At 44.8% G+C, this 13,322-nt stretch overlaps 1 protein-coding gene across 1 annotated transcript; it reads right to left on the reverse strand.

The window, feature by feature from the left end:
- Positions 1-4,751: 4,751 nt before the first annotated feature.
- GID4 (GID complex subunit 4 homolog) lies at positions 4,752-13,261 on the reverse strand. The gene is made up of 6 exons (XM_088448123.1): positions 12,919-13,261; positions 8,654-8,713; positions 8,079-8,186; positions 7,858-7,959; positions 6,964-7,094; positions 4,752-6,356 (listed from the first exon to the last, which is right to left on the reverse strand). The coding sequence occupies exons 1-6, from the start codon at positions 13,252-13,254 to the stop codon at positions 6,293-6,295; spliced, it is 801 nt and encodes a 266-aa protein (XP_088304249.1). The 5' UTR covers positions 13,255-13,261; the 3' UTR covers positions 4,752-6,292.
- Positions 13,262-13,322: the final 61 nt, after the last annotated feature.

Here is a 13,322-nt window from a genome sequence, read left to right on the forward strand (position 1 = left end):
CACACTGGGCGATATTACTGAGCGATTGCACGATTATGACATCGTAATCTTGCAATCGCTCAGTAATCGTGCACTTTTATGTCAGAAACGACCAGCAATGTGCGTTCCCGCTGGTCGTTTCCGACATTGTCCATCGCCTGAACATGCAGCCCAATCTGCCGATAACGATAGATTGGCATGTTCAGGAATGATGGACTGTGCCTGCACTGAACGACTGATCGTTCAGTGCAGGCACTACAGGTGATCAGGAACGACGGTACGATTATGATGTCGTAATCATACTGTCTTTCCTGATCGGCCAGTGTGTACGCACCTTTTGTGATATGCTCCATGAGCGATATCGTTAAGTGTTTCCCCTGCACTGCCGGGCTCAATGTCGTTAAAGACATTGAGCATAAACACTAAATGATATCATTAAGGATATCGTTCAGTGACGGCACCTGCCTTCATCCCCGTACTTGTAGACGATATCGTCAGGTTGGCCTGCAAGTACGGGTGATGAAAGAAAACGATGTCTTGCATACACACTGGACAACATTGAACGCGATGAACGATAACGTTATCGTTCATATCGTCTAGTGTGTATGTGGCTTTAGTCTCCCATCCGATAAGATTGTTTAATTCTATTTCAGATGGGTCTCCCTTCCACCAAGACTCTACTAGTTCTAAAATGATTATTATTCCGCAACCTGATAAGGATCATACTACTTGCTCTAACTCGCTCTTAAACATCGATATTAATTTGTTTGCCAAGGTTTTACCTACTCTGATTGATCCAGATCAAGCGGGATTTGTGTAAGCTCTCATGAGCAGGGCCCTCTTCCCTCATGTGCTTTTCCTTCCATCACGTCTACCATCATCTCCTCCCCACTGCCAACAGCGACCTGTTGCATATTTGGGGATTATGACTGCTGATGCAGCAATGTTTATAAAGCTTGTCAATGTCCTGTACTGTAAGTCACATACTGCACTGCTTACATCTTGTGGCACCATATAAATAAAGCATAATAATGATTTATCCCTCAACGCCAGGTGCTGGACAACAATCATATATCCTTTATACAGCTACAATCTCTCACAATTGCCTTCAGATATTCTGAATACACGATGACCTCCCTGTGGCTCCCGGCTGGGGTTAATGACTTTTTCATGACTCTGACCAGTTTGCCCCCTGCCACATTTGCTGACTTGCAGGACTGTTACTGCCTCCCCTCAACTCATTATCCCTATTTACAGATCAGTCACTTCATACATACCCCATGTTGCTCCTGGATACCTCATACACCTTTACCCTTTGAACCTCTGAGTATTCCATGGGGCAGTACATCACTGTCTTACTCCAGAACATCTTCTGAAAGACTTTTGTGCGTGGGATGTGACCTTAGCCTGGAGTTTGACAATGAGGGATAATCTTGTATGCGGGGAGGATTGCCAAGGCTTCCATTAACGTCAGCTATTATAACCCTTTTTTTTTTTTTTAAAGCCTATACTCAATGGTACAGGACTTCTGATAGGATACATCACTTGTATCTGCATTCTTCTGACCAATGTTGGCATAACTATGGCATGGTGTGGGCAAATTCTTATCTGGAGGGGCTGTCCTGTTATCTAATAGTTCTGGTCTATGGCGGTAAACCTGCAGATGCGGGTTACCTTCTGCACTGTGCCCAGAGACCCGCTGGTGCTTCAGCTGCATGGGCCCTTGCGTTCAGCAACCAAGCCTGTGAATAACGGATTGTCCATTTGTGTAATGCCTCCAGACTAGCTAAACATTGGAAGCCCCCTCAATCTCCCACCTGTGAGGAACTTGTAAATAGGCTGTGGTATGTTTCATCTATGGAATATATTACCTCCCATTTAAATGACACCCTTCCCAAATAGCATCAGGTAGAGTCCCTGGTTCGTTTTCCATAACTGTTCCATGCCGGGGACCCCTTAATAGTGCTCTTAAATTCTATTGTTGTTCTACCCTTCTTCTCGTTGTTCCCCTTTTCTTTTTCCCCCACTCTTGCCTTATATTGCTTTTAATGGTTATGGCTTAAATATTTCCCTGACAGATGATATTGGCCTATTGTCTATTATTTAGGCTTCTGTTTCATAGCCTCCGACCAACGGCTGCTTCGGCTGATCAATGTACAACGGCAGAAGAAATAAATACTAAATCAGTCTGGCTCATTAGATTTAAAACAACAGTAGAAATAAATACGATCAGTCAAATCTCAAATGATCATCAGCTTTCACAACCCGCTGGTCAATAAATGCACATCTTAGACATTCCCGGCCTGATTCTGTCTCGACTGCAATGTTGGGCGGTTTTTTTTCTACCGCGCACAGTTCAGAGTCGCATAACCGATTTAGAAGCACAGCCTCATAAATGTCTTGAAAGTATATTTTGCGTTCCTAGGTGGCTATGCGGATGCACGGAGATAGTTTGTTTTATGGGTGTGTTGCAGGAGCGATGCTTAAGTGATTGCGAACTCAGGGCCTTATTCAGCTTGGATCGCAATTGTATCTGCCAATCCTGACAGAACGCAGCTGCTAGTATATGCAGATGCAGCCACCTTATCCGTGCATAGAGACACCCACTGCTGCCCTCTCTTCTGCGAGCGCACGCGCAGACAAGCGTACACATCAAGAACATCGTCTACTTGTGGCTAGTCTGACCTGTCTCTAACTCTGCGAGTCTCTGCACACGCAGAGAGCTCTTGTGCTGCGGAGGCGATCGTACTGGCTAAATTATGGACGCCCATTAAACCGCATCCAAACGGTAAGCCATATCTGCGTTTATAAGACCACCCCCCCAATCATTTGTGTTTGCTGGCTTGCCATTGTGCGCTAATCTGCATACGAGCATGATAAAAATCGCTCAGCTGCATTGCTATTTGCAGTTGCAATCTAAGCTGAATCAGGCCCTCAGAGGCCATACTGTGACTGCCAATCTGCACCTAGCAGCCTGGGGCTGGTTGTAAGTAGTTGTGTAAGTTTCAGCGGTGTAACCAAGACTCACCTTTAGAAGTCTCATCTATCGATCTTCGTTTATATGCAAAATACTAAGTATTCATTTCAATTTAAACCTGTGCATTTGGTCGAAATAAAAGACAAATCTGCAGTTTGAAGTGACTTTTTATTAGGACTGTTTGCCAAACCCGACATTTAACTCCCAGTGACACCCTAAAACTTGCTGACACCGTTACACTACAGTATTGTGGTGCAACCGGCTTGGCTAAATGCCGCAGCATAAATTTTTGCAGTCAGGACGCCCGGAGAACGTCTCACTTGGCAGCGCAATGGTGGGATTTGTTTATCAAACGTTTATTCCTCTTACCTCCGATAATCCTAGCAACAGCGACAGCAAATTCCTGTTCTAAGCAAGTGCAAACACCGAGTGCTTGACCTTATTTTGGATTGCAGCGTTAAATATAAACGAGAAGTCAAAAAAAGACCCCCAAACACTTCTCCGGTGTAAGTATGAAGCAATACTGAGTATTACTATGTGCTTGCAGAAACCATGCTGCATTGCATACTTCTTGGCGACAAACTAAATTAACGTATCATGTATAGGATTGCTCAGCTACCGGCCTCTTGTAACTCAATAAAAGCTGCTGCCACCCAAGCAAGGACCTGCGCATAGGCTACTATAAGCGTGCAGTTTTCTAAAGAGGTTACGGCAGTGTTTTGTATACTGCCACTCTAATGTCAGGGCACCCATTCAATGCATTGATGCTCAGGCTCTAAGGTGTACGTGGACCTGCGGGTGGATGGGTCTCCTGCAATCCTCAAAACCTATGGTTTACCTTCCACTAATCTAAAGCAATGGTGGACATAAACCATACTACCTTGTACCTAGGAATAGCAGCCTAGCAAGTAAGAAATCCCGCAATATAGGATTAAAACTATACACATTCAATTGTGTGTCAAACTAAAAAGTTAAAGCATCAAACTACGGACTAAACCAATGTTCCCTTCACCCGGACAAGCCAAGCAAAACAGCCAAATTGACCAATCCCATCACTCTACATTGTGTGATTTTTGTTATGGCCCAATGTATGCAAGTCACAGCCCCATTGCTTAAGGTCGTAACCTATTTAGTTACGGCAGGTTTCTGAAACATACATCAATATAATTGTGATGGTTACCAATACTTCTGTTGGTTTTCATTAAATGTGAAGGTGTAAATGGTAACTCCACTTTTATTAAAATCTATACTTCTATTCCATAGGCAATACAGGACATTTAATGTAAGCACTTACATAGGCTTAAAAACATATTGTGTGTGGGGGCGAACAGGACACTTCTCTCTGGTGCTTGAAGTTTGCCGATGTTGAATGTAGGTTGGGTGCTCGCTCCAGTAGAGTTAACTAAGATTTTAATGAAAGTGGAGTAGCCCTTTCGTCTTAATGCTGGCCACACAGGCGGATAAAGCAGCTGAGCCCAATCGGGCAGCCGGCCGCAGGTGACACCACCATGCACCTATGTGGTCAATAGCCAGCATTTAGAAACAGGTGTGGTCCAATAGGATTTCTCTCCAGCCAACCCGATTTTTTTTTTTTTTTTTTTTTTGGAGCGCATACGGCTGTTCTAGGGTCAACAACTACCAAATTGGCAGACAGAATGGCCGTGCGTGGCCAGTAAAACACGTTCTCAATCACAGATAAAATAAAGACATCACAAATCTGTAAAGACCCCCATGTGGTGTAGGATTAGAGAGCAGTCCTTTAGATTGTAAGAATAAAGGCTCATTGAGGTTAGTATCTTTCGCAAGAGAGATCATGTTGGATGCAAACATGAAAGTGGGTCATAAACACCTAAAATAAAAGCCAAAGGGTTATTTAAAGTCCAGATTCCACGGGAACACAATGCATTGCAGGGTACCTTAGCACAAAGTGGCAACTAGGTTTTATTCGGTGTCCCCCACCCTCACCATAGTGTGTAAAGTCACTTCTGTCTCGTGGATCCACAACTGGGATGGGACGAGAAAAAAAAAATATGAAACAAGTCCCATTTCCTATTCATTTCATGTTTTCTTTTTTGCAGGTAAAATGAAATATCCAAGCAGCCAGCTAGCAACGTATCACAACTCACTTCGGCGGCGTAACGGTGAAAGCGTTTCTGTGACACATTTCCCGCACAGAATTTTGGCATTGGCAGCTTTGAAAGGAAAATAAAATGTATATATATATATATTTTTTTTTTTAAGAGTTTGTTGAGAATCAGAGCTGCAGAATATGGCTGAAGTCTTAAAAAGCTGTGAAAAGCCTGCCGCGCTTTAATCCATGAAACTTCGCAAATATGACAATTCAAACGTAGCTCATCGCAATTAGTCACTTGCGCAATAGTCTTTCTTGTAAGTGAGCACTCCCACTCTTGCTGGGGGGGGGAAAAAATAAAAAGAAATGAAAACATTTTTGCATCACACTACCACAATCTGCCACACGCTGGCACTGTTCCATTCCTGGGTTCTATCCCCAATTTAAAAATCAGGACATACATTAGATGAATGATACTGAAGGGAGGGGGGATACACTGCATTTATATACCCTGGATAAATAGTGTAGGCTTCCACACCATACTTCGTCTTCTTCAACTCTGGTCACATGAGGCATCCATAGATTTATATTTTGATTAAATATATGTGTATTTATAATATATATATTTATAGATATAAAAAAAAATCTGACATTTGCCATTTTCAATGTGAAAACGGGTAAATGTATTGTAGTCTGGAGGACCGTTTCCTTTTGACATTAGGACCCTGTTAAAGTGGACCTCAAAACTAACTTATTCTAAATCTTGGTAAGGGTTCTAGACTATGTGACAAAGGGGTATGGGGGGGGGGATAGATCCTTCGCGCTGATGGGAGTGTGTAACCCGTGTAAGATCTGAGGAAACCACGGAACATGCCTAACTAGGGAAGGGTCGATCTGAGCAGCCAACATACAAAAATCTCATCCTCATTGCCCTGTTCATAGAGGAGGTCTTGGATTGCAAATTCTACAAGTTCTGTTACAATGTCCGTTCCGACCTCAGGCCAAAAAGGACGTATTCCATGTACCCGAAGATGCAAGGAATCCAGTTCTTGGCTTGCGTTTGGTAATAAAAAGGTGGAGCATTATGTAAAGCAGGAAAAAAAAATAAACCAAAAAGGAAATAAGAAAACCCGGCCGAATTAAATAAAAACAGAGCGGACGCTGGTTCGTGAGTCATTGCTTTAACACTCATACATTCTTCTGAAAGTCTCTCTGACGGAAGAGAACGGCAGGTTCCGGTGCCGACAGCTCCGCCGTAAGTCCTGTCACCGGAACTCGTAGATGGGCGCACTGTGTTCGGGGACGTGAGTCAGATTTAAAGACTGATACCTACACATTTGGGAGTGGGGGAGAAATAAAAAAAACTGTAAATATATATTATTATTTTTTACTAACGCATTCAAGCTTTTTTTGTTTAATCCAATAAAGCAGAACACAATGTGAACACCCCCTTCCTCAGAAAAAAAAAATGATAAGAAAATAGGACAGATAAGAGAACAATAGAGCGATAGACAGTTGTATACATCACTAAAATGGTTACTGCAGTTAAATGATGATGGGTAGTAAAGGTTATTTGTTTTTATTATTTATTTATTTTAAAGGGAAAATCCGCAAAACGAATATATTTATTTAGTTTTGCTATAAAACGTTCTTTTAAAATATGAACATCGTATATTTTGCACAGGGCATCTAATTTCTTTGCATTGTTGCAGCTATTCTCTTTGCTCTGCTGAGGTGAGCGCAAATGAAATATTTCACTTTGTGACCAATTGTAAAATGCTCGATTATATAAAATCGATGAAGGTTAGGATTATGATGTGTTCGTTAACGGATGTCCTTTATATAATTATGCTACAGCTATCACTGCATTTGCGCTATAGTGACCCAACCCTCTACCCTACTGCAATCCCCGCCCTGTTCCCCATCGGACCCTCACCACTCCGAGCTCCGGTGATAGTAGTAACCCTCTATCGATGCTGCAGACTTCTGGAAGCAAATGTAGTAGAAGCCAGCAAAGGAAGCACCACTGATGTCTTTGATTGTATGATCGGGCACCAAGAACTGCTCCTGTGGGGGAAACAGACAAAATCCTCAGGAAGGCGGCACAGACTTAGGAGTCTATTTACTAAGCAGTGTTAGGAGACTGAGTGAAAAGTGATAAGAAAGTGATAAGGTGCCAGCCAATCAGCTCCTGTCATCTCACAGGCTGTGTTTGAAAAATGACAGTTAGGAGCTGATTGGCTGGCACCTTATCACTTTTCACTCTGTCTCCTAACACTGCTTAGTAAATAGATCCCTTAATACACATCAAGCTTCTTCGGCTCATGGACCGCGTACGCATGTTGTGGTGATCGGGCCTTACCCTACAGAACCTTATAATATGGTGCCTTGCTAAAAACGAAGACTCATTTATGAAGCACCTAGAAAACGGATCCCAATGGATTCTGCACTTGTGCAAATGCAAACGAGCCTACTAGTCTGCCCAGTGCTTTTCCCAGGTGCATTACCCAGCTGAGAGAAGCCTGCCCCTTGTGGTGTATTCCAGGTACTGCGCGTATAGACAGCAATAACATGTAGCAGCAGGACGGTATGTTATACTGCAGACATATCCCCTGTTATACCCCCTTACTTGGTAAGGGGTAGAGGAGGGGGGGGTCAAGAGCAAGTGGTGGGGGAGGCAGTACAAATGACACAGGGAGGACGAAGGCAGTACAAATTATATGAGGGGCATTGGAATTAGCTATGTTCTAAGGATCGGCTGTATAGATATACATTTATTAAGCAATACTGCGCTTATGACCAATTCATTATAAAAACAAAACAAACGCACCTTCCATCTCATAAAGACATAGTCTCCAACTTTCAGCTCATCGAAGACAAAGTCATCAGAATTAAATGTTTTTGCATACTGATAGAAAGCCTGGAACTTTCCCTGGGGAGAGAGACAACATTATACCAAGGAAATGAGAATCTGGGCCGATACGATGTATTTGTAGGATAAGCCACAAGTCTGTGCCGACCTCCGTGTGTCTGGAGGCAGCGGGAACTTACCCAGTGCTTGCGATCCACATCCTCATCCGCATCCCACTTTCTCGTTAGGAAAGGGTGTTTTCTACTAATTATTTCCCCTTCAAAGAAGGTGGTGAGGGTCGGGTATTCCTGGAGAAACAGCAAATCCGCATTAAGTCACTCTGGCCTTCTACAGACACACAAATGGTTATATACTGCGACACCTAGGAACAGCTGCTTGTGACAGATTTGGAAACCGTTGAACCACTTCATATCCCAGTTTAGTGCTTGCGTCACAGGAAATCTATCGTACATGTGTATTATTCAATTGTTTGTATGCCAGTTGTTCCCAAACTCGGTCCTCAAGTCACCCGTACAGGCCATGTTTTAAGGATATCCAATGGTTAAGCACAGACGGTTAAACCAAACAGACTGAGGCACTAATTAAGTCACCTGTGCTCAAGCACAGATCTCCGTAAAACCTGGATTCTGAAGGTGCCTTGAGGACAGCGTTTGGGAACCACTGTTGTATTCTGTTTTTTTTTTTTTTTTTAAGACAAAGCAATTAAAGGGTCTTCTTCTCACATGTAATAATTCATACACGCGTGACTGCTTACCTCGGTAAGGCCTTTTATCTTCAAGTATCCACACAGATAGGCATTCTCCATGTCCACATGCTAAATAGTAGATTAACATAGGTTAAATGATGCATATAATAGATAAAGAACAATAGTTACCATACATTTTATAATAAACACTCAGGGGGTGATTTAAAGGTGGACGCAGGGAAACCATCGGGCGCAAGGGTCCAAAGGCTTTCATCCGTACATGCACCTCGATGGTTACCGCACAAATACGCAGATCGAAACTGCTTGGAGATCCATGCAATTTTGATGGGTATTTCTGGGTGGTAACTGGGGGTGTGACAATTAGTAGTGGGCGTATATGTCAGCAGCAGCGTCTAAAGACACAGTTGCTCTGACAACTAACAGAAATGATACCAGCTTATAACAGCAGCAAGTAGTGTATAGAATGAATGGACATCAGACGTATCGCTGATGTGCAATTAACATCCTCAAGGATAAAATGGAATTAAACGTAAGTGATGGAATTGAACATCTCCACTCCCAAGTAAATCACAGCCAGGGGCGACAAGCCAGGTGACACATCATTTGGGAATCCAAGATTGGATTGTGACTCACTGCAAATGTAGTATTACCAGTCAGCAGCATCTGGATGGTGCACAATTATATTATCACGTACGTGGGATGCTGATCCCAGAGCAGGCAACGGGGGAACACAAATGTGTGCGCTAATTACTAATCACACGACTATTTGGCCCCTGAGCTGACAATGTCGAGCATAATGCCTAGGAGAGAGAAGACAGAGACATTGGAATATATATAAGGGATCAGGGAGTAAAAAAACCCCATGTCTGACACAGAATCTAGACCAGGACTTGCAGAGTTCATTGTGAGGACAGCAGACAGCAGCAGCAGTGGGGTCACATAAGGACAGAATAATCAGTACTAGCCACACACTGCAGCAAGTCGCTCCTTCTGGCCTGCTAATAATGTATAGCTCCATAAAGTGGACTCGGGCCCGATTCATTAAGGATCTCTATTGTGACCGCAGCTCCGTAATTACTGCCACGCAGGTCTGCTGCGAAAATATGCTAATGATTGCCGTCACACTGCCAGCATAGAGACGCCCACCGCCTCTCACTACCGCTATCTCACATCCGTAATACCTTGCAAATCTCCATAAACATCGGTAACATCGAGTACCGTCGGCCCTCACGCAGACTTACAGCAGCCCTGACCTTACTTAGAAATTGCTAACCTCGTTGCACGCAGCGAGTACTCAGGGTGCACATGCAATGGCTAATTTATACACGCCCATGCAATGGCGTTCAAACGGCCAGGCACGCCTGCATCTCTCCGCGCTCCCCCCCCCAACGCTCACTGCCTGTCAATCACTCAGCGATGGCTCTGCGTGGCCTCCGTGATCGCAGTGGTGCCCTCGCATACAGCGATGCATACGCAATAATCGCCCATCTGTGTACGCTTTAGCAATAGCGACCCGGAACGAAACAGGCCCTAATATCGCCAACTGTCTTGTCAAATAAAATTAACACATATTATTATCGTTTATTTATATGGCGCCACAAGTGTTCCGCAGCGCCTTACAAGGTACATAACCCAAAAAGTGACTTGCATTAAAATACAATACAATGAAGGACAAGGACATGGATAATATTCATTGATACATAGGTGGCCATAACACCCAGATAAGCAACAAAGTATAGGCACCAAGTGTTAGGTGTCCTAGTGGTGAGTAAGAAGTAGATGAACATAAAGTAAGGAGAAGCACAAGAGGTTAGAGGGCCCTGCTCGCAAGAGCTTACATTCTCAAGGGGAGGGGCAGACAGACGGGCATGATACAGATGGGGAAGACAAGGAGGAGGGAGCATGTAATAGCAAGTTAGGATGAGAGCTGGAAAGCATTGATGAAGTAGTGGGTCTTGGTCTTTTACGTTATGGGGGGGGGGTGGTATTTGGGCAAAGACTAGACACAGAGATTTAAATTGTGATGGCTCTGTGTTATTAGATTTAGCAGATCTTATGGTCACATCCCTACCTGGGAATAAGCACTTGGATATTTAGGAACATCTCTGGGTCTCAGAGCCCAAATCATCTAATTTCATTACAGATGACAAAGTGACATTTATTCAATGTATTACCAATCAGAGCGGCAGATTCTCCAACCAAGAAGGTTCATTTAATTCAATAAGACTATAAATTTAGAGATAAGGGGAACAAGTTGCTATCTTACAGAGGAGTGTAAGATATTGCTATTAAATGTCTCCTCATATAATCTGTATCAGGTTTAGAGGGCTCCCAGCTATGCTTACACTACATGCAATACACATGGTGGGACTTTCCTACAATGAAATCTAATTAATCTCATTCAGCACAAGTTTCATCAGTAGATTTTAAAAATGCCAAGGTCTGAACTAAGGTGGAATGAACACTAATAAGTGGATGTTGTGAGGGCATCTGTGACCCATCCATCATATCAATGTTTCTCAAACTCTGTCCTCAGGACCCCACACAGGTCATGTTTTCCAGGTCTCCTGGCAGGTGCACAGGTGTATCCATTACTCACTAACACATTTTTAAAAAAATCCACAGGTGGAGCTAATTATTTCACTTGTGATTCTGTGAGGAGACCTGGAAAACATGCACTGTTTGGGGTCCTGAGGAACGAATTTGAGAACTTGTGCATCATATGATGTTCTGGATAATAATCATCCTGCTATACGCATTTGCCTGTGTGCCCAACATAAATCCCAATTATTTCATGGCCTGTATAATATACAATTTGCTTTAGCCATACCCAGTATGGCTATTATCTCATGTGCTGTACATTGTGACCCAACACAGCCCTAACCCCAGTATGCTAATTATCTCATGCACTGTACCCAAGAGTGCCCATCAACACATACACCATACACTGTTACCAAACATAACCACTGCCCATCATTTCATGGCCTGTACATTGTGAGCCATCATACCCGAGTATGCCCATCATCATATTCACCATACATTGTGACCCATCACACCCCCTAACCCCAGAGTGGCAATTATCTCATGCCCTGTACATTGTGACCATGCCCTGTACATTGTGACCCATCGTACCCCTGACCCCAGACTACCCATTATCTCATGGCCTGTACATTGTGAACCATCAAACCCCTTACCCCAGAGTACCCATTATCTCATGGCATGTACATTGTGAGCCATTATACCCGAGTGTGCCCATCATCATAGTCACCATACATTGTGACCCAACACACCCCCTAACACCAGAGTACCCATTATCTCATGCCCTGTACATTGTGACCATGCCCTGTACATTGTGACCCATCATACCCCCTAACTCCAGAGTACCCATTATCTCATGCCCTGTACATTGTGACCCATCACACCCCCTAACACCAGAGTACCCATTATCTCATGCCCTGTACATTGTGACCCATCACACCCCCTAACACCAGAGTCCCCATTATCTCATGCCCTGTACATTGTGACCCATCACACCCCCTAACACCAGAGTCCCCATTATCTCACACCTGTACATTGTGACCTATCATACCTCCTTACCCCAGAGTGTCCATTATCACATGCCCTGTACACTGTGACCCATCATACCCCCCTGACCCCAGAGTCCCCATTATTTCATGCCCAGTACATTGTGACCCATCATACCCCCTAACACCAGAGTCCCCATTATCTCATGCCCTGTACATTGTGACCCATCACACCCCCTAACACCAGAGTCCCCATTATCTCACACCTGTACATTGTGACCTATCATACCTCCTTACCCCAGAGTGTCCATTATCACATGCCCTGTACATTGTGACCCATCATACCCCCCTGACCCCAGAGTACCCATTATTTCATGCCCAGTACATTGTGACCCATCATACCTCTTGACCTCAAAGTACCCATTATCTCACACCCTGTACAGTGACCTATCATACCTCCTTACCCCAGAGTGCCCATTATGTCATACCCCTGACCCGAGTGCCCATTATCTCACGCCCTGTACATTGTCACCTATCATACCCCCTGACCCCAGAGTGCCCATTATCTCATGTCCCTGTACCCATCATGCTTTACTTAGCTCTTTATCATTACAGGCAATGCCCAGATAGACCCTACCAGTTGTGCCCCCAGCGAGGTAGGGGGCATGCATCTCCTTTGGGGGGAGACTATAGCCAGAGAGGATATCACCCCATTCTTAACACACCCGGGTCTCACATTCCGGGAGCAATCACCCCCAGGCTCCACACCCGGACCCCCGATCCCCTCACCTGCAGCACCACCTCCACATCGTACGAGTTGCCTTTGCTCTTCTGGTGGCCCCGGAACTTGGAGCCGCTGTACAGCAGGGTGGTGGCGACCCCGGGCTGCTGGGTATTGATGGGAGGCGGCGGGATGAGGGACGAGGAGCCGGAGGCCGTGCTGTTGGCCTCGGTGCGGACAGGCATGTCCAGGGCCGGGCCCCCAGCTGGGCTCCACACGTCCCGCAGGGCTCGGCGGCTTCTCCGCTCCCGGCCCGAGCGCCTGGGCCTCTCCAGCAGCGACCTCGGCGATTGGTGCAGCCACGGCCCGCCCGCCTGCCAGCGGAGCAACTGATTGGCTGTCATGGCCGCGGGTGCTGCCGGGAGATGTAGTCCTCAGGTTTCCAGCTGCTGCCGGCGTCTTCAGGCTGTGA

This window comes from Taudactylus pleione, unplaced genomic scaffold (assembly GCF_031769625.1).
Source record: "Taudactylus pleione unplaced genomic scaffold, aTauple2 ptg000451l, whole genome shotgun sequence".
NCBI classification, from domain to species: Eukaryota; Metazoa; Chordata; class Amphibia; order Anura; family Myobatrachidae; genus Taudactylus; species Taudactylus pleione.